A 20,301-nucleotide genomic window follows, 5' to 3' on the forward strand; every position below is an offset into this window, starting at 1 on the left:
GGCATATATCCAAAGAAAATCATACTTCAAAAAGATACATGCACCCCAACGTTTACTGCAGCACTATTTACAACAGCCAAGACATGGAAGCAATCTAAGTGTCCGTCAATAGATAAATGGATAAAGATGTGGTATATACACACAATAGAATACTACTCAGCCATAAATATGAACAAAATAATGCTATTTGCAGCAGCACAGAAGGACCTAGAGATAATGAGACTAAGTGAAGTGTCAGAGAGAAACAAACATCATACGGTATCACTTATATGTGGAATCTAAAAAAAAAAAGATACAAATGAACTTATTTACAAAACAGACTTACAGACTGGTATTAAGTGAGAAGATCTCAAATGTTTTCACCACAAAGAAGAAATGGTAATTATATGATGAGATGGAGGTATTAACCACCCATCACTTAATGCCATGATGGTAGCCATTTTGCAGTATATAAGTATACCAAATCAACAAGTTGCACACCTTAAACTCATACAACATTATCTATCAATTATACCTCAATAAAGCTGGGGAGGGGAGAGATGGCCTTGGGAAAAAAGGAAGCACTGTAGATATTTATGCCATATATACTTACGTTCCTGCATTTGCATTTGACTGAGAGATTTGAGAGTTATCCAACTCATTCTCACTTTCTTCTGACTGGCTGTTAACAGTTCCTTCTTGTTCATCATCATCTACTTCATTAAGAGCCTTACAATTAAATAGCAACACAGACCGGTTACACACACCGTTATCTTTTGTTTCTTTTTGTCATAAGAGAGGTCCTTCCTTCTAAGGCAAATCCCTCTACACGTGGTCTAGAAACCAAACTCTCTTACCTCCTCTGGTCCGTCAACTGCCCCTCTCTCTCCATTTTCAACCTCTCCTTACTAGCTTCAGTTCATCCACCTTTAAATGTAAGTCTCTCCCATCTTATCCTGACCCTAGACTGACCTTGAGCTACCATTTATCTTCCCTTTTTGTGCCATAAACTTTTTGAAAGATCTGCCCTCACTTCTCATTCACCATTTGTACCCTTCAACTTTGCTTCTTCCCTGCCACTCCGTGTAAACTGTTCTCTACATGGTAAACATCAACACACTTGTTCTCAAATCAAATGGATATTTCTGTCTTTGCCTTTCATTACTTCTCACTCATCAGATATCAGTGGCAACTCACTTCCTTCCTTCAAAATCTTCTTTATAAACTTTTCTTTTTCACTTCCGGGATACCATTATTTTCTTGGTTTTTCTTCTTCTTTTAGCCATTCCTTCCCAATCTCTTTCACTGGTTCTTTTTCTATCCTTCCCCTCTATTTAATGTCATTCTCCTCTCACTTGATGCATTTTTGATGTTCACATCTAATTCCAAGGTGCAATTACAAGCCAAATGCTGTTAATTTCCAAACCTCTATCTTCACCCAGATGTCTCTTGAGCCCTCAACATTCATCTCCAACTGCCTAAGAGATGTCTAAAGGAGAACATCCTACATATAAATGCCCAGCATGTCCAAAATTTATCATTTTCCTAAGCCTCCCTTAGGAGAAGGCAATGGCAACCCACTCCAGTACTCTTGCCTGGAAAATCCCATGGATGGAGGAGCCTGGTAGGCTGTAGTCCATGGGGTTGCTAAGAGTCAGACACAACTGAGCGACTTCACTTTCACTTTCATGCATTGGAGAAGGAAATGGCAACCCACTCCAGTGTCCTTGCCTGGAGAATCCGGGGATAGGGAGCCTGGTGGGCATCTATGGGGTTGCACAGAGTCAGACACAACTGAAGCAACTTAGCAGCAGCAGCAACAAGCCTCCCTTATCATTCTTCCAGACACCTTGTTCCCGCCATATTATCAAGACCATGAACAGCATAACCATCTACTCAGATTCTCAAGCCAGCAGACTGGAAATTATCCTTCTTCTTTACCCACCACATCCAATCAGTCACCCAGTCTTGTCAGTTCTACCCCTTTTAGAGCTCTCAAATCTATCCCTCTTCCCCTTTACCTCCTTCCCTACTGCCATGCTTTGGGTCAGTCCTCACCACTTCTCACCAAGATTCCAATCTGAGTCTTTTAACAAGACCCTCTCACCAGTCTTGCCCCTCCCTCCCCAATCCATTTTCCACACGACCGTCAATTTCACCGTAACAGTGCTCTTCTTAAAATCCTGTAGCGGCTCTACTCTTGCTCGCAGGTTCACTAGTCCTTCATGACCCAGCTCCTTCCTTTCTCTCTAACCCTGACTCTTGCTACTTCCCCACCTTCATCACATGATCGTCTGAAAGCTACCTTTGTAATAACTGCCAAAACATACATACATATCCCTGGCTTTTGGCTAGGGATATGGCTAATGGGCTTTAGCCATTAAAAGTATATACAACATTCTACTTAATTGCAAGTAGCAAACAGTACATTTATATGATTCTGGACTTTGTAATTCCCTAGGATCATCCGTCTAACTGATGATTCTCTTTTTTTTCATAGAAGATATAAATAACTTCGAAAGTTGCATTAAACAGGTATTGAGTCCTGTGCATGCTTGCTCAGTCACTCAGTCATATCCAACTCTCTGTGACCCTATGGGACTGTAGACTGCCAGGCTCCTCCATCCGTGAGACTTTCCAGGCAAGAATACCGCATTGGGTTGCCATTTCCTCCTTCAGGGGATCTTTCTAATCCAGGGATTGAACCCGTGACTCCTGCACTGGCAGGCGGATTCTTTACCACTGAGCCACCTGGGAAGCCCATGCACATAGACATGCTAAGTCATTCAGTCGTGTCCAACTCTTTGTGACCCCATGGACTATAATCTTATGGCGCCAGACAGCCTAGATTTGAGTGCCATCTCTCATGCTAACTAGCTATGTCAGCTTGGACAAGTCACTCAATTTTTCTGAGTCTGTTTTTCATCTGCTGCTACTGCTGCTGCTAAGTCACTTCAGTTGTGTCCAACTCTGTGCGACCCCACAGACAGCAGCCCACCAGGCTCCTCTGTCCCTGGGATTCTCCAGGCAAGAGTACTAGAGTGGGGTGCCATTGCCTTCTCCGTTTCATCTGCTAAATGGGGATAATAATAGTAACTACCTCCAAGGTAATCATTCAATACAGGTTAGCTACTATTCTCCAGTCCTATTTCGTTTAGTATAAGCATCACTCACCGAAAGGGCAACATGCTTGAGTAAGAATATTTCTAGAAAGCAACCACATCTCAGTATTTCAATATTAAAGCTTTTGAAATGTTTACCACAATACCAATCTACATCAACTTAATTTTAGCATGAGCATTATGGCTGTGAGCAAAGCACATTACCTGAGGCTCTATAACAGATTCGCTACGGATGGCCTGGGTGACAGGGTCCTGACTGACCACAATGGGACTTTGAGAGGACTCCGGAGCCATTGTTACATTCGGAAATCCTGCAGAAGGAAAATGAGCCATGATGATTTTGTTTCGTTTAAACTGACTTCACATGCACTCTACACTGCCATAAGTGAATCATCATATGAAAATCTTTAATAATAGCAACTCACATTTACTGTAACATGATATTCTTTCAAATAGCCGGTGTGAGCTGTGGTTAATAAGATAAAGAAACTTTTGTTTGATGTGAATACTTTACCTGTGCGCCTGCGAGGAAAATCAACAAATAGATCTTTTGTTGTAGCCATCAAATGATCAGATTTTTCCAATACATCCTGCAGCTGGTATTGATCAGAAAGAATCTAGACGTGTTAATGATAAATATTATTATTCAGGAAAAATATATATATAGACATATATACTCAACAAATCACAGAGGAAAAGCCTGTTCAGGAGCATAAAAATCATCTAAAACCCTCAGTGGCAATATTGTTAAGTACCAGTAGATGGGGCTATTACAACAATTTGTTGTTGTTTAGTCTGTAAGTGAAATCGCTCAGTCCTGTCCGACTCTGTGACAGAGGAGCCTGGTGGGTTGCAGGCTGGTGGGCTGCAGATTTCCCAGACAAGAATATTAGAGTGAGTTGCCATTTCCTATTCCAGAGGATCTTCCCCACCCAGGGATCGAACCCACGTCTCCTGCATTGGCAGGCAGATTCTTTACCACTGAGCCACTACAATACCTGGAGAAGGAAATGAGTGGACTTTAAATGCTTGGCTTCAACCCAAAGAAATACATTATTAAAGTATGACCCAGTCCACACACACATGTAAAGGTAAATGTAAATACAGACCAAAATAAAAGTTTTGCTTAACCCGACTCTTTGAGAACCGCTCTTATACTTTCTTTTTATTTTCTATTTTTCAAATGATGGTTGCAACCCACTAACTCCATTTCATAATCCATAAACAAGTTGTGATCCACAGTTGAAAAACTCAGTAAACATATGAATCTTTGAGCCATAAACTCAGATGTGTGAATCTTTGGTGCTTCGACCACTAAAGTGATTTCATAATCCACTAATGGGTCATGACCCACAACTTAAAAAACACAATGTTAGACGTGAGTTGGGGGGCAATAAACAAAAAAGCGATGCTTCTGCATTTTTAAACAAGCTGGTTTGCTTTTTTTTTTGAGACACGCCTTTTTTTTTTTTTTTTTTTTTTTTTTTTAGTTTGTACTGGAGTATAGCCGATTAACAATGTTGTTTCAGGTAGACAGCAAAAGGACTCAGTCACACATATTCATGTATCCATTCTCCTCCAGTTTTCATCCTGGAAAAATGAGAACTCAAAAAATACCATTACAGCAGAGTCTCTGATCATGTACTTTCAACTCAGGAACTTTCCTACTTTCAAGCAAGGATACAGAGTAGAGTAAAAGAAGTGAACTCTACCCACCGCCACCAGATGGCATGCTTGGGTTGAAAGGAGTTTCAAAATTGGAAACTGACCAGTTCCCAACACTGATTCAAATCAAAACATCTGGGAAAAAATGCTCTTACCAGAATTTCTCTGGACCATGAAAACAAGTATATAATATGACCTTGGTTATTGTTTTCTGACATGAAGAAAAATAACAAGTCACATTCTTTTCCCCCTACTTCCCCTGCTAAAGTCAAGCAGGTTGGCTAGCTCAAGGTGGTGAGAATAAAGTCCTGAATCTGTCCTCCCACAAAGAGTAAACTTTGGAATGGCATAAGGCAAAGAGCACATTTGGAGTCAGAAGACTGGCATCCTAGGCCCAGTCAAGAGATACCAAGCAAAATCCAAGCTCTTTAAACTTAGTTTCCTTATATATAAATGAAGTACAACCACTTCCCCAACACACACGGTGTTATAAGGTTGTTGACACACTGCAAATCTGTCTACAACTCTCGGGATATCTGAGAACATGATTACAACTTAAATTTCCATCCCTGGCTAGCCATCTTGCAGTACATGCAATAAGAGTTTAAGAAAGAAAATGCATGGAGCATTATAATCTACCACTTACACTAGAAAAATTACACAAGGTATATTTCTTAATGGCAGTTTTAAAAGTTTACTGTTTTGATTTTTTAAAGAGGCACTGACATCCTATCAAATTAAAGAAATATAAATTGTCAGAAGCAGATTGTTGAGGAATAACTTTACCATACCAAGACCTGATATGCTCAACATTGCTAATTATTAGAGAAAGGCAAATAAAACTACAACAAGGGACCACCTCACACCAGTCAGAATAGCTACCATCAAAAAGTCTACAAATAAGAAATGCTGGAGAGGGTGTGGAGAAAAGGGAACCCTCCTACACTGTTGGTGGGAATGTAAACTGGTGCAGCCACTATGGAGAACAGTATGGAGGTTTCTTAAAACAGGGGTCCCCAGCCTCTGGGATCTAACACACGGTGATCTAAGGTGGAGCCGATGCAATAACAACAGAAATAAAGTGCACAATAAATACAATGTTCTTGAATCATCCCGAAACCATCCCCCCGCCCCTGGTCTGTGGAAAAATGGTCTTCCATGAAACCGGTCCCTGGTGCCAAAATGTTGCGGACTAAAATCTTAAAAAACTAGAAACAGAGCTACCATATCATCCAGCAATCCCACTCCTGGGCATATATCCCGAGTAGACAAAAACTCTTAATTCAGAAAGATACATACATGCACCCCAATGTTCATATACGTGCATAACAATCACTTTGCTGTATACATGGAACCAACACAGCATTATAAATCAACTATATTTCAATTTAAAAAGTTGTTTTAAGACCTGAGGTTAATTATAGTGAGGTCTCCAGTAAATCCACTGTCCTGAAACCCTCTCCCTGCTGGTCCCTGCACAGGCTCCTGGTGGCAGATGGCTTCAGTGGCCAGAGGTCAGTGCAATGGTTTTCTCTTCCTCTTTCTGGATTTCTTTACCACTTCTCTATGATAAAACTCACCCTTATGATAGGAAAATCAATCTCTGCAGGCCCATCTGTATATATTACTTCCCCAGATGGGTTTGTAGCGCACAAAGCCAAACTTATGAGTGGTATTAATAGAACATATTTTGGATTTTCAAAAGATAAAAGTCCCTTAAACAGTATTTGAAACGTCTCATGCTAACAGTTTTGTTCCCTGGTAATAAAAACCAGACAGCACTGGGAAAATTTAAGGGGACTATAAGTTAGTTACTATATTGTTGGGATGATTAAAATCCTTATCAAAGCCTTGCTGTCTCTGATTTGGGTTTGGACCCTTGCTTGCTTGATGCCCACAGCATGGGTGCATCATACAGCAAATGAAATCTAAGATTATGCTGGTCAAAGAGCTTTTCTCTTAATTTAGGTTGATCTAGGAGCCGAGCTTCTTGGGAATGGGTGCTGGTAGCTCTAACACATCATGATGATACCCAGGTGGATATGCCCAAGGAGGCCTCTTCAGTTGATCCCCTGACATCCCTTATTAGACATAATACAGCAACATTGAAATAACAGATGTACGTATTCTTTGACTCAGCAATTCCACTTTCAAGAATTTATCCTACAAATCTATTTATGCATGCATGTGAGGCTAAGTCATTTCAGTCATGTCCGACTCTATGAGACCCCATGGTCTCATAGTAGCCCGCGAGGCTCCTCTGTTCATGGGATTCTCCAGGCGAGAATACTGGAGTGGGTTGCCATGCCCTCCTCCAGGGGATCTTCTTGACCCAGGGATTAAGCCCACACCTCTATGTCTCCTGAATTGGCAGGCAAGTTCTTTCCCACTAGAGCCGCCTGGGAAGCCCCAAATATATTTATACATGTACCCAAAAACATATTCAAGGATACTCATTACATTATTTCCATGACAAGGCAGGAAATATTCTGTGGGTGACAGACTTATCCATCAATATCCTTTCTCTCCATTTTCTCCTTAACAGTGAAACTCCCAAGTTAGCCAGGTACACAGCTAATTTCCCAACCACCCTCGTAGGTGAGAATGGTCACTTGATGAAGTTTTGGAAAATGGAGAGAAGCCAGAGCTTCTGGGTGATACATAAAAGGAGCAGCATGTACTATCTTACCCTCTTCCTGCTGCCTGGGAAACAGCTCAAGGAAGCAGGAGCAACCGCTATGCAGTCAGACATGGATGCCCTGTAATAAAGGACTGGAGAGCTCTCTACCAACTACCATGTACTTCTGAGTTGTTCCATACCAGAGGAACAGATTTCTACTTTTTTAAACCACTATATTCTGGGGCCTTTTTCTCCCAGATGCTGTACCATACTCTAACACACATCCCAAATGTCCACCAATAAAGCACTAGATAAATACATTGTGGTACATCCATATACAACCTCGCCAATAAAAAGAAAAGGTAGATTTCTAAATACCAACACAGCAAAACCTCTGAAATATGTTGTTAAATGGAAATGTCTAAATCCCACTAATAGCAGAGATTCTCAGCCCTAGCGAAATATTACATAGCAAAAAATTACATAGCAATAAAATTACATAGCAAAAGTCTAAAAATTACCCAAGAAGGGCCACATCCTAGATCCACTGAACCAGAATATCCAAGTATAAGTATGTCTGAATCCAGATACTGTTTTTTGAATGGGAATTTTTTTTAATGGAAATTAGAATCAGGGTTGAGAGACATTACATGAGAATATGAGGAAGCAGCATCACAGAGAGAAGGCAAAGAAACTTCACTCACCCTCTCTGACTACTCCTTTTCAGCCCCTAATTCTACCACAATGGCGAGGTATAAGAGATTCGGGACCTGAGCAGGGACCACTAGGGAGGGGAAACAAAAGCCCAGAGTCACCTCAAAGTGACTTTTGGGTGACTCAAAGTTACCCTTTTCCCTGGCCAGATCTGTGTTCTTAGCTGTTTCACGAAGAATTACCACATAATATTTAAAAGCACGTGACTTATCTAAGGTCACCAAAAGATACATACCTCTAAAGAATCATTCTCTCTCAATCCGTTGTTCTTTTTACAAGCTTGTGCAAACATTTATTTGGGAGATATAATTCTTCTCATGTTATAGAAAGTCAAGACGTTCATATTTCACTAGGAAGCCTAATAAATTCCTCAAAACATAGAATGTGACTTGAAGCTACAGTAGGTCACCCAGACAGACAAGTGTCATAAGCGCCAACACTGAACAAGAAGAAAAAGGGCATTTCTTTTACAATGATTTCAGCCCAAATAAAAAGGTTTTTCTTCTGAAGTTTCTTCTTATTTTCCATATTGCTTATTCCTACACACTCTGATTACTTATTCAAACACCCTACATCTGGCAAAAGATTAAATGAAATAAAAGCAAATGACAAGCACACATTTTTTTTTTTTGCAAAATAATTTAACAGCATGGCTGTTGAACCAAGAAAAACAATTATAGCAGCCTAAATATATATATAGCACTAATTATGTGCCAAGGACCATACTAATCACTTTATTAGTATTTTATCACTGAAATCTCATAATAATACAATCAGGCAAGTAGTGTTATTCCAGTTCACAATAAGGAAATTCAGGCTGAGAAGTCAGTAATTTAAGGTCACATGGCTAGTGACCATGTGAGCTAGTAAGAAAATTTTGACTGTGACTATAAGTTCTTTGTTCCTGAAACATTCTTTCAAATATACAGCTAGTAAGCTGTAGAATCCCAGGGACAGGGGAGCCTGGTGGGCTGCTGTCTATGGGGTCGCACAGAGTCGGACACGACTGAAGCGACTTAGCAGCAGCAGCAAGCTGTAGAGCAGGAATTTTTTTTAATATAAATTTATTTATTTTAATTGGAGGTTAATTACTTTACAATATTGTATTGGTTTTGCCATACATCAACATGAATCTGCCACGTGTTCCCTATCCTGCACTCCCCTCCCTCCTCCGTCCCCGTACCATCCCTCTGGGTCATCCCAGTGCACCAACAGGAATTTAAACTACGAAACTAGACTGTAATCCTCACTCTGCTCCTTTATCCAAAGACCACCTGTACATCATTGTGTGCCTTTGTGCGTGCTCAGTCATTAAATCATGCCCAACTCTTTGTGACCCCATGGACTGTAACCTGCCAGGATCCTTTGTCCATGGGATTTTCCAGGCACGGATACTGGAGTGGGTTGCCACTCCCTTGTCCAGGGAGACCACTGTGTAAGGACATGACAATGATTAAAGTCTCTCCAACGTCAACAGATATGAGGGGAAAGAGAGCCATCTACTTGTCTCTTCTTCGCTTTCTAATTCTATGGATAATGCAGTTTATCATTACCTCCTTCATGATAGACAATCTCCTTTTCTCAAGATTAGAAATTTCTGGTTTCTGCTTCTTCCATTTCCTCTTCAAAGCTTTCTCTTGGAGCTCCCAGTGGACCAATGCTCTATTCTTTGATTTGTGTATTTCATGACGACGGATCTATATAGAAGAAAAATATATGAAAGAATGTTTCAAGAGCAAAGAACTCATATTCACGATCAAAATGTTCACCAACTCCTAAATTTTCAAAAGTTATTTTTTAAAAAGGAAGTATCTAAAACTAGTAGACCCAGAGAGTTCCCTGCTGGCCTAGTGGGTTGGATTCCAGGCTTTCACTGTTGTGGCCCAGGTTCAATCCCTGTTCAGGAAATTAGATCCCACCAGCCACAGGGTGCGACCAAAAAATAAAATAATAAAACAAGCTAGTAGACAAAATAACATGTCCTCTGGGCTTTGCTTAAAATGCTTAAAAAGGGTATGATAAATGAAACAACTATGGCAAAATTTTCACAACTATTTTATCTAGGTGAACAGTATATGGTAGCTCTTTTTCCTTTGTCTCTACTTTCACATGAGTTTGAAATTTTTCATAATACAGAATTTTAAGTCATTTGGGCATCATTATTATCCTCAACAAACATTTAATGAGTACCTACTATGATTAAGATTCCTAGGCCCACAAAGACATATAAGATACGGCCTTTATCCATCAAAAACACTAATAATATGCCCAGAGAGATTGGACATATACATCTAAAGATAAATGCCGTGCATTAGATGGCATATACTCAATGTCTTCTGTAGCTAGTAAGTACAACAGTTCAGAGGTGAAAGTAACTGTTGGGCAGCTTCAAAGAGTAAGACTTCAAACTTGCTACAAAACTCAAAGAGAGTATGGCACTAGCCTGAGGATACACAGAGATCTATGGAATATAAATCTGAGTCCAAAATAAACCCTCATATTTATAGACAGCTGACTTTCAACAAGGGTGCCAAGACAATTCAGTGCGGAAAGAATAGTCTTTGTAATAAATGGTGCTTAGACAACTGGATCCATTTGCAAAAGAATGAAGATGGACTCCTTACACAAAAATTAACTCAAAATGGATGAAACATAAAAGCTAAAACTTTTAAACTCCTAAACGAAAACACAGAAGTAAATATCTGTGAACCATGGTTAGACAACGATTTCTTAGATATGACACTAAAGATACAAGTGACTAAAAAAATAGATAAACTGGACTTCATAAAATTTACAACTTTTATGTTTCAAAGGATACCATCAAGAAAGTAAAACCACAACCAACAGAATGGAAGAAAACATTTGCAAATCATATATCTGATAAGAAATATCAAGACTATATAAAGAACTATTACTCAATAAAAACACAAATAATCCAATTTTACTTTCATTTTATATTTTAAGTCCCTCTCTTCACTAAGCCCAGTTCATAGTTGTCACATATTTCCTCTGGCAATTTTTAAATAGCTAAGGGATTTGAACAGACATTTCTCCATAGAAGATACTGCAAATGGTCAATAAGTAAAGGACACTCAATATCATCAGTCATTAGGGAAATGCAAATTGAAACCACAATGAGATTACACTTTATACCCTCTAGGTGAACTAAAACCACAAAGACAATAATGACAAATATCAGCAAGGGATGTGGAACAAATGGAACCTCCATACAGGCTAATGAGAATGTAAACAGGACAGCCACTTTGGAAAATAGTTTGGAACTTCCTCAGAAAATTAAATATAGAAAAATTATATGACTTAGAATTCCACTTCCAGGTATACACTCAAGAGACTAAAAGTATACGTTCATACAGAAACTAGTACATGCATATTCACAGCAGCATTATTTATAACAGTCCAAAAAAAAATGAAAACAACCCAAATGTCCAACAACTGATGATAAATAAAACATGGTATATCCATAAAGGAAAGTATTTGGCAATAAGAAGGAATGAAGTACTGATACATGCTATAATATAGATGAAACTTGAAAACATTACGCTAAAAGAAAGAAGCCAGATATACAGGGAAACATACTATATTGCATGGATATGAAATACCCAGAATAGGCAAATCCATAGACAAAACAGATTAATTGTTGCCAGGGATTGGAGGTGCATGGCTCAGAAAGTGACTGTTAATGGGGGAAGGGTTACTTTGGGGAGGGAGTGATGAAAATATTACAAAATTAGAAAGTGATGATGGTTGCACCACTCTGTGAATATGCTAAAAAGCAATGAAAGAGTAGACTTTATGTTATGTGAATTACATCTGAATAAAGCTGTTTAAAAAATAACAAATCTATAGTAGAAACTTTTTTAAAGTAAAACCTGAACTAGGATAAAGAAGCAAAAAGATCTGAACAGAAGGAGAAGAAAGCAGGGAAACCATTCTAAATAAACAGAATAGCATGACCTGGGGCTCAAATGTGGAAATATACATGGCACGTTCAAGGAATAAATTATTATAGTATGTTTGTATGTGTAAGTAATGGTGAATAATGCTAGTGTATCTACAGATAGGAAAAGACAATAAATGTGGACAGGACAATACTGGACTTAGAGACATCTGAACTGTAAACTGAACCTATCTAATGAAATTCTAGTACATGCTAATTATTATTCCTAAATAAAATAAGGAAGCCAAGGACATATACTTTTTGATTTTATATAGACATAGGTAAGATTAAACCACCTGACCTGCCTCTTGAGAAACCTATATGCAGGTCAGGAAGCAACAGTTAGAACTGAACATGGAACAACAGACTGGTTCCAAATAGGAAAAGGAGTACGTCAAGGCTGTATATTGTCACCCTGCTTATTTAACTTATATGCAGAGTACATCATGAGAAACGCTGGGCTGGAAGAAGCACAAGCTGGAATCAAGATTGCCAGGAGAAATATCAACCACCTCCGATATGCAGATGACACCACCCTTATGGCAGAAAGTGAAGAGGAACTAAAAAGCCTCTTGATGAAAGTGAAAGAGGAGAGCGAAAAAGTTGGCTTAAAGCTTAACATTCAGAAAACAAAGATCATAGCATCTGGTCCCATCACTTCATGGGAAATACATGGGGAAACAGTGGAAATAGTGCCAGACTTTATTGTTTTGGGCTCCGAAATCACTGCAGATGGGGACTGCAGCCATGAAATTAAAAGATGCTTACTTCTTGGAAGTAAAGTTATGACTAACCTAGACAGCATATTGAAAAGAGACACTACTTTGCCAACAAAGGTCATCAAGGCTATGGTTTTTCCAGTGGTCATGTATGGATGTGAAAGTTGGACTGTGAAGAAAGCTGAGCGCTGAAGAATTGATGCTTTTGAACTGTGGTGTTAGAGAAGACTCTTGAGAGTCCCTTAGACTACAAGGAGATCCAACCAGTCCATCCTAAAGGAGATCAGTCCTGGGTGTTCATTGGAAAGTCTGATGCTAAAGCTGAAACTCCAATACTTTGGCCACCTCATGCGAAGAGCTGACTCACTGGAAAAGACTCTGATGCTGGGAGGGATAGGGGCAGGAGGAGAAGGGGACGACAGAGGATAAGATCACCAACTCAATGGACATGAGTTTGGGTGAACTCTGGGAGTTGGTGATGGACAGAGAGACCTGGCGTGCTGCAATTCATGGGGTCGCAAAGAGTCGGACGCGACTGAGCAACTGAATTGAAGATTAAAAATAACTGAACAACTTGTAAGATGCTTTCTATTCTGTGGGTTAAAAACCAAGTATCAAGTAAGACATTGAACAAATGACTTAAGTTTCCATAGTAAACTTACCAGATCTTCAGGAGTTGCCCGATGAACTGTCAGATCAGTCACAGTGTTCTGCAAAAAAAAAAAAAGATGAACTTTCTTTAAAAAGCAAAAGGTTTTTTACAAAATGGTACTACATGCTGGATTTTAATGGCTGAAAATGGAATCAAAGTCCTGAAACCAAAGAGTCTTTGAGAATTAAATTCTCAACTTAAAGATTAACATGGATTATTTTTAGTTGTCTTAAAGAAAATAACAGACTATTAAGTGTTTCCTAGAAATTAAGCACTAAATCCAACAAGCAGGCATCCATCATATTAAAACAAAAAATAAAACAGGGTAGCATGTAATTCAAAATAAGTTAGTTTAACTAAAGTTGTAGTTTTCAAACTATATTCCATTGAACGAGGCAACACTAAAGATTCCTAAAAGATAAAGTATGATCAAGAGAGGTTCAATTTGTGTACATGCCAACACTGTAAGCATAGATACTATCATAACAAGAGATGAATTTTGAGGGTACTGTGTAACTTCATAAGTTATGAAAAGTCAGAGAGGCCTGGCATGCTGTAGTCCAAGGGGTGGCAAAGAGTCAGACACAATTTAGCAACTCAACAACAACATAACTTCACAAAATGTGAAAACAGTCATTCAAGTAAAAAGGCAACAAAACAACATGGCAGGGCTTCCACAATGCACAATTCCAGGAGGCTCCGTCAATATCCTAGGCCATGCAAACAGTGGCCCTTGGCATTGTGCAGTGCACAGCCTGCACAGCTCCGAGTAGCAGCCCCACCATTTGGCCCTTTCCAAAATGACATGAGTCATTGTGTTTGGTAAGGCAGGAAACAAAGCAACGTAGAGTTTTAATTCCAAGAGAAATATGGAGAACTGGGTCTAGTGGAAAACTTCTGATATACTCTGAGACCTTACTTTTGGGCCACAGGTAATATTTAGCTTAAGTCTTTTAATATACTAAAGCCATTATCCTTTCATACTGATTTAGCAAAATACAAGGTACAATGATAAGATCATGAGAATTATTTTTAATAACTGTAATAAAAATTCAGGTATACAGTGAAAGCCTCTTGATGAAAGTGAAAGAGGAGAGTAAAAAAAGTTGGCTTAAAGCTCAACATTCAGAAAACTAAGATCATGGCATCTGGTCCCATCACTTCATGGGAAATAGATGGGAAACAGTGGAAACAGTGGAAACAGTGTCAGACTTTATTTTTCTGGGCTCCAAAATCACTGCAGATGCTGATTGCAGCCATGAAGTTAAAAGACGCTTACTCCTTGGAAGGAAAGTTATGACCAACCTAGATAGCATAGTAAAAAGCAGAGATATTACTTTGCCAACAAAGGTCCATCTAGTCAAGGCTATGGTTTTTCCAATGGTCATGTATGGATGTGAGAGTTGGACTATAAAGAAAGCTGAGCATCGAAGAATTGATGCTTTTGAACCGTGGTGTTAGAGAAGACTCTTGAGAGTCCCTTGGACTGCAAGGAGATCCAACCAGTCCATCCTAAAGGGAATCAGTCCTGAATGTTCATTAGAAGGACTGATGTTAAAGCTGGTACTTTGGCCACCTCATGTGAAGAGCTGACTCGTTGGAAAAGACCCTGATGCTGGGAGAGATTGGGGGCAGGAGGAGAAGGGGACGACAGAGGATGGGATGGTTGGATGGCATCACCAACTCGATGGACATGACTTTGAGTGAACTCTGGGAGTTGGTGATGGAAAGGGAGGCCTGGCATGCTGCGATTCATGAGATCGCAGAGTCGGACACGACTGAGTGACTGAACTGAACTGAACTGAGTGGTATGCTTAGAAATATTTTTATGGGAGAAAATATAATTTCATTAATACTAATATTGCTTAAAACTACATCTGACTCTTGAACAGTATAGGGTTTTCTAAAATTTATTTTTAATTGGAGGATAATTGCTTTACCATGTTTTGTTGGCTTTTGCCATTTATCAACATGAATCAGCCACAGGAATACATATGTCCCCTCCCTCTTGAACCTCCCACCTACCTCCCACCCCCTCCTACCTCTCTAGGTTGTCACAGAGCACCAGGTTGAGCTCCTTTTGTCATACAGCAAATTCCCACTGGCTGTCTATTTTACATGTGGTAATGTGTGTATTTCAATGCTCCTCTCTCAGCTCGTCCAACCCTCTCCTTCCCCCACTGTGTCTACAAGCCCATTCTCTATGTCTGCATCTCAACTGCTGCCCTAAAGTAGGTTCATCAGTATCATTTTTCTATATTATATATATATGTTAATATACGATATTTGTTTTTCTCTTTCTTACTTCACGCTGTGTAACAGCCTCTAGGTTCATCCACCTCACTAGAACTGACTCAAATTCATTCCTTTTTTATGGCTGAGTAATATTCCATTGTATATATGTGAACAACATGAGTTTCAACTATACAGGTCCACTTATAAACGTGGATTTTTTTTTCAATAAACACATACTGAAGTGCTACAAGATCCGCATTTGGTTGCACCCACGGATGCAGAACCACAGATCTGGAGGGCCAAACGTAACATTAGATGTGGATTTTCAACTGTGCACAGGGTCAGTGCCCTTAACCCCATGTTGTTCAAGGATCAACAGTATTTTCTTCTGAAACTGCCTTTAAATTGAATTTACAAGCTATTTCAGAAAACGTCTCAGTATTTTCATCACAATAGTTTTATTCAGTTCATCTCTCCTCTCTCATTTACCATTCACACCAAAAGACCCATAACTACTTTCAAGTTCAGTCTACCTTCAAAAAACAAAGTTTCTTTCAGCACTGGAGATAATACAAAGGAAATGAGGAAGGTTCTGAATGCAGTTGCAAATGATGGCTTCTAATTATACTTGGAGCAACAGCAGCATATTAAGTTACATATGGAACTTCCCAAAGTATCTACTCTGAAGGGGACAGCTTTATATTCTCTATGCTATTTTTTCCTTTTTAATCAGTTTTATTACCTTAGAGTCACATCCTTCTACTATTTTATAAGCAGATGACAACAAAGCAATCTAAACAAAGAGAAATCCATCTCTCCCACTTTCTAAGGCTGTCAGTTTTCCCAGCAGATGTGGCTAGAGTGATTGGCTACAACCGAGAATATTCTAATTCCGAAAGAATCCCTAAGATGCATACTAGTCCCTGACCAGTCACTTTCCACAACAGAAAGTAAAGGCACCTAAAGTCTCATGTCTAAATCAAAGAACCAGGCTCCAAAAGAGAAAATCCCCTTGATAATACCACATGGTACTCAGGGTAGAAGTCAGGGATCATGCCTCAGATACCCGAGGCTTGTCTTGTATCTTATGAGAACCTTTGTACTGAAACTGACAAGTCCCTGGAAGTGAGCAACAAAGAATTTGATAATAGAACAAGGACTACCCACTTTTTTCAGTCAAAAATACCAGTCTCATGATTATGGTATCAGGGTTGCTATGGGCAAATCTAAAATATGTTCCAAAAAATTTCACACTTCAGTCTAACTAGAGTTGCCTTAAAACAGTGACATAAGTTAGCTAAGAGTTGCCTTAAAGCAGTGAGTTCTCAAAGTGGAGGTAGGGGGCTTTTAAAAAACACACTCCCCACTCCTTTAAGATTTCAGTTCTTCAAAGGAGGTGGAAGTTATAGCCTCAACATATGTATTCTTTAAAAATTCCCCAAAGGCATCTGCTCTTCCCTCTAAGACCTAGGCTATCACATGCCCAGAAACACATTCCACTGTATTGCATGCTAACCCCATTCAGAGAACCATCCTGAGAGCCTACGGTCATGCCATCGTGTCTGTTCCTTCCATGTAATGTTATGTGTGTTAGTCATTCAGTCGTGTCTGACTCTTGCGACCCATGGACTGTAGCCCACCAGACGCCTCTGTCCATGGAACTCCCCAGGCAAGAATACTGGAGTGGATTGCCATTTCCTTCTCCAGGGGCTCTTCCCAACCCAGGAATAGAACCCGGGTCTCCCGCATTGCGGGCAGACTCTTTACCAACTGAGCCACCAGGGAAAACCGCATATTATTCTTCCTAGACTTACATCCCATTCTTGCTTCACAGATGTTTTCTTCTTTACTTTCAGTGTTTTCCTTCCTCCTCCACGGGGACCATAACGGTTCACTCGGACAAATGACATCTAGGAGTAATAATCATATCAATTTTTTTTAATACATGAAAAACTAATAATTAATCATTACCAGAGAGGGAAAATTATATCTAGGAAAATAAATTTTTAAATATCAGAAGACATATTTAAGCATAATGAAAGGAACAGGCTACCAAAAGCCTTGACTCATTCCCTTCACAGTTATTAGAATGCTGACACTGATAACTATGATAAAAGTCATCTATGTTATGTTATCATATGATAACTATGATAGCAAGTCAACAAACTAAATATATGTGACTAATAAAGAACTCCAGGAACGCAGCAGTTACAATCTAAAGCAGAGATTTAGAACAAGTCATAAGCTTTGTCGCCCATTACACAGATTCTCGATGAATAGAGGAAATGTCAGTTCCACGTGGACAATATGAATGTAGGAGAAGGAGAACAAGAGATAGCTGGGGTTCGTTTCGAAGCATCCAACACTCAAAATCACTACCAGACACATGTGTATTTACCTTAAAATAGAGACACGTGTACCCCAATGTTCATCGCAGCACTGTTTATAACAGCCAGGACATGGAAGCAACCTAGACGTCCATCAGCAGATGAATGGATAAGAAAGCTGTGGTACATATACAAAATGGAGTATTACTCAGCCATTAAAGAGAATACATTTGAATCAGTTCTAATGAGGTGGATGAAACTGGAGCCTATTATACAGAGTGAAGTAAGCCAGAAAGAAAAACACCAATACAGTATCCTAATGCATATATATGGAATTTAGAAAGATGGTAACGATAACCCTGTATGCAAAACAGCAAAAGAGACACAGATGTATAGAACAGTCTTTGGACTCTGGGAGAGGGTGAGGGTGGGATGATTTGGGAGAATGGCATTGAAACATATATAATACCTTATAAGAAACGAATTGCCAGTCCAGGTTCAATGCAGGATACAGGATGCTTGGGGCTGGTGCACTGGGATGACCCAGAGGGATGGTATGGGGAGGGAGGTGGGAGGGGGGTTCAGTATGGGGAACACGTGTACACCCATGGTGGATTCATGTTGATGTATGGCAAAACCAATACAATATTGTAATTGGCCTCCAATTAAATAAGTTTAAATTAAGAAAAAAAGATTTTTTAAAATTGCAAAAAAAAAAAAAAGGTGGCTAAATTTTAGAGAATGAGTGAGTTATGATACCATCTCTAGTACATTTTTCACATAATACTAAATGGGTGTCATTATTGATACTAAGCTAGAATCTGAAAATTGCCAACAGTTGCTTGCCACTCTTAAAATAGCAATGCTAAGGGCACTAGACTAAACATTATACAAAATTAGAAAAAGACTCACACTGCCTGAACACTAGGATTGGAGAACACATACATGATTTTTAAAAAGCAATAGATATACATGACTCCTATCCCAGAACTTCTTTACACACCTGAAAAATTATGAAACTTTTCAGCTGACCCCCTTACTCCAAATGATCCTAAAACAAAGACTCGAATATTTTTCTTAAAGACCTCTTTTTAAAAAAATCATTTAGTGTACTGTGATAAAGATGACTAAACCCAAGTATTTCTCAAGAGTTGGCCCATACTGTTAGCAACCACATTCACTTTTTTTTAAAAAATTGGGGTACAGTTGCTTTACAAAGCTGTACAAAAAGTGAATTAGCTTCTTATATACATATATCCCGTCAATTCACTCTTTAAACACGATATCTATTTTCAGAGTGTACAATCCAGCAAAGGAGATGAATCACATACAAGTTAGAGAACAACATCAAGTGTTACTATAGTGATAGTGATGATGCTGATGATGCTGACAGTGGCGGTGGTAATAATGATGGAATTAGCTGCTGACCACTTTCCATAAGCTAGGGAGTATTCTAAACTGTTTACATATATCATTGCCTTTAATCCTAACACTAATCCCATTAAGTATTTTCTCGTTTTACAGATGAGAAAACTACGAGACAAAGAGTTAATTGACTATGAAGGTCACACAGTAAATGTGAGAGCCGTATATGTCATTTTAAAAGGTATGGAATAGAACAGAACCAAGAGACCAAAACGAAACTATACTCTTTGGTCAGTTTATATTCAACAAGAGTGCCAAGAATCAATTCAATGGGAAAAGAACAGTCTTTTTAATTAATGGTACTGGGACAACTGGATATTTATATGAAAAAACATGAAGTAAGACTGCCTACCTCACAACAAGCATAAAAACTAACTTAAAATGAATCACAGACTTAAGTGTAAGAGCAAAAAGTACAAAATTCCTAGAAAAATAACATAAGCATAAATCTTCATAAACCTTGGATGGAGCAATGGTTTCTCAGAAATGACACTAAAACACAAGTACCCAAAGAAAAAATAAACTGGACTCCACCAAAACCAAAAATTTTTGTGCTCCAAAGGACACAAGAAAGTGAAAAGACAACCGAAAGAATGGGAGAAAACATTTGCAAATAGTACATCTAATAAGTAACTTGTAGACTGGGAAGATCCCCTGGAGAAGGGAATGGCAACCCGCTCCAATATTCTTGCCTGGGAAATCCCATGGACAGAGGGGCCTGACTGGTTTCAGTTCCTGAGGTTGCAAAGAATCGGACACAACCTTAGTGACTAATCCAGAATACATAAAGAACTCAAAACTCAACAACAAAAAATCCAATTTTAAAATGGCTAAGGGATTTGACTAGATAATTCTTCAAAGAACATGCTGCTGCTGCTGCTGCTG

The 20,301-nt window shown here is 39.1% G+C and overlaps 1 protein-coding gene across 8 annotated transcripts in view; it reads right to left on the bottom strand.

Annotated features, from left to right (window-relative positions):
* The window catches only part of SPICE1 (spindle and centriole associated protein 1), a 60,222-nt gene that overhangs the window by 33,042 nt on the left and 6,879 nt on the right, over nucleotides 1–20,301 (bottom strand). For 5 of the 8 annotated variants that reach the window (XM_018038226.1, XM_018067216.1, XM_018067095.1 and 2 more), the window contains exons 1-7: nucleotides 18,063–18,113; nucleotides 17,479–17,574; nucleotides 13,440–13,487; nucleotides 9,654–9,797; nucleotides 3,616–3,718; nucleotides 3,306–3,412; nucleotides 593–708 (exon numbers count right to left, since the gene is read on the bottom strand). In XM_018038226.1, the coding sequence (XP_017893715.1) occupies nucleotides 593–708; nucleotides 3,306–3,412; nucleotides 3,616–3,718; nucleotides 9,654–9,797; nucleotides 13,440–13,487; nucleotides 17,479–17,574 (614 nt within the window). In that variant the 5' untranslated portion in view covers nucleotides 18,063–18,113. Of the gene's footprint in view, nucleotides 1–592; nucleotides 709–3,305; nucleotides 3,413–3,615; nucleotides 3,719–8,335; nucleotides 8,540–9,653; nucleotides 9,798–13,439; nucleotides 13,488–17,478; nucleotides 17,575–18,062; nucleotides 18,114–20,301 lie in introns of those variants that run through there. The other 3 variants (XM_005674931.2, XM_005674929.3, XM_018038348.1) reach the window with 2 other exon arrangements.

The sequence above is a fragment of the Capra hircus genome, chromosome 1, assembly GCF_001704415.2.
Source record: "Capra hircus breed San Clemente chromosome 1, ASM170441v1, whole genome shotgun sequence".
NCBI classification, from domain to species: domain Eukaryota; kingdom Metazoa; phylum Chordata; class Mammalia; order Artiodactyla; family Bovidae; genus Capra; species Capra hircus.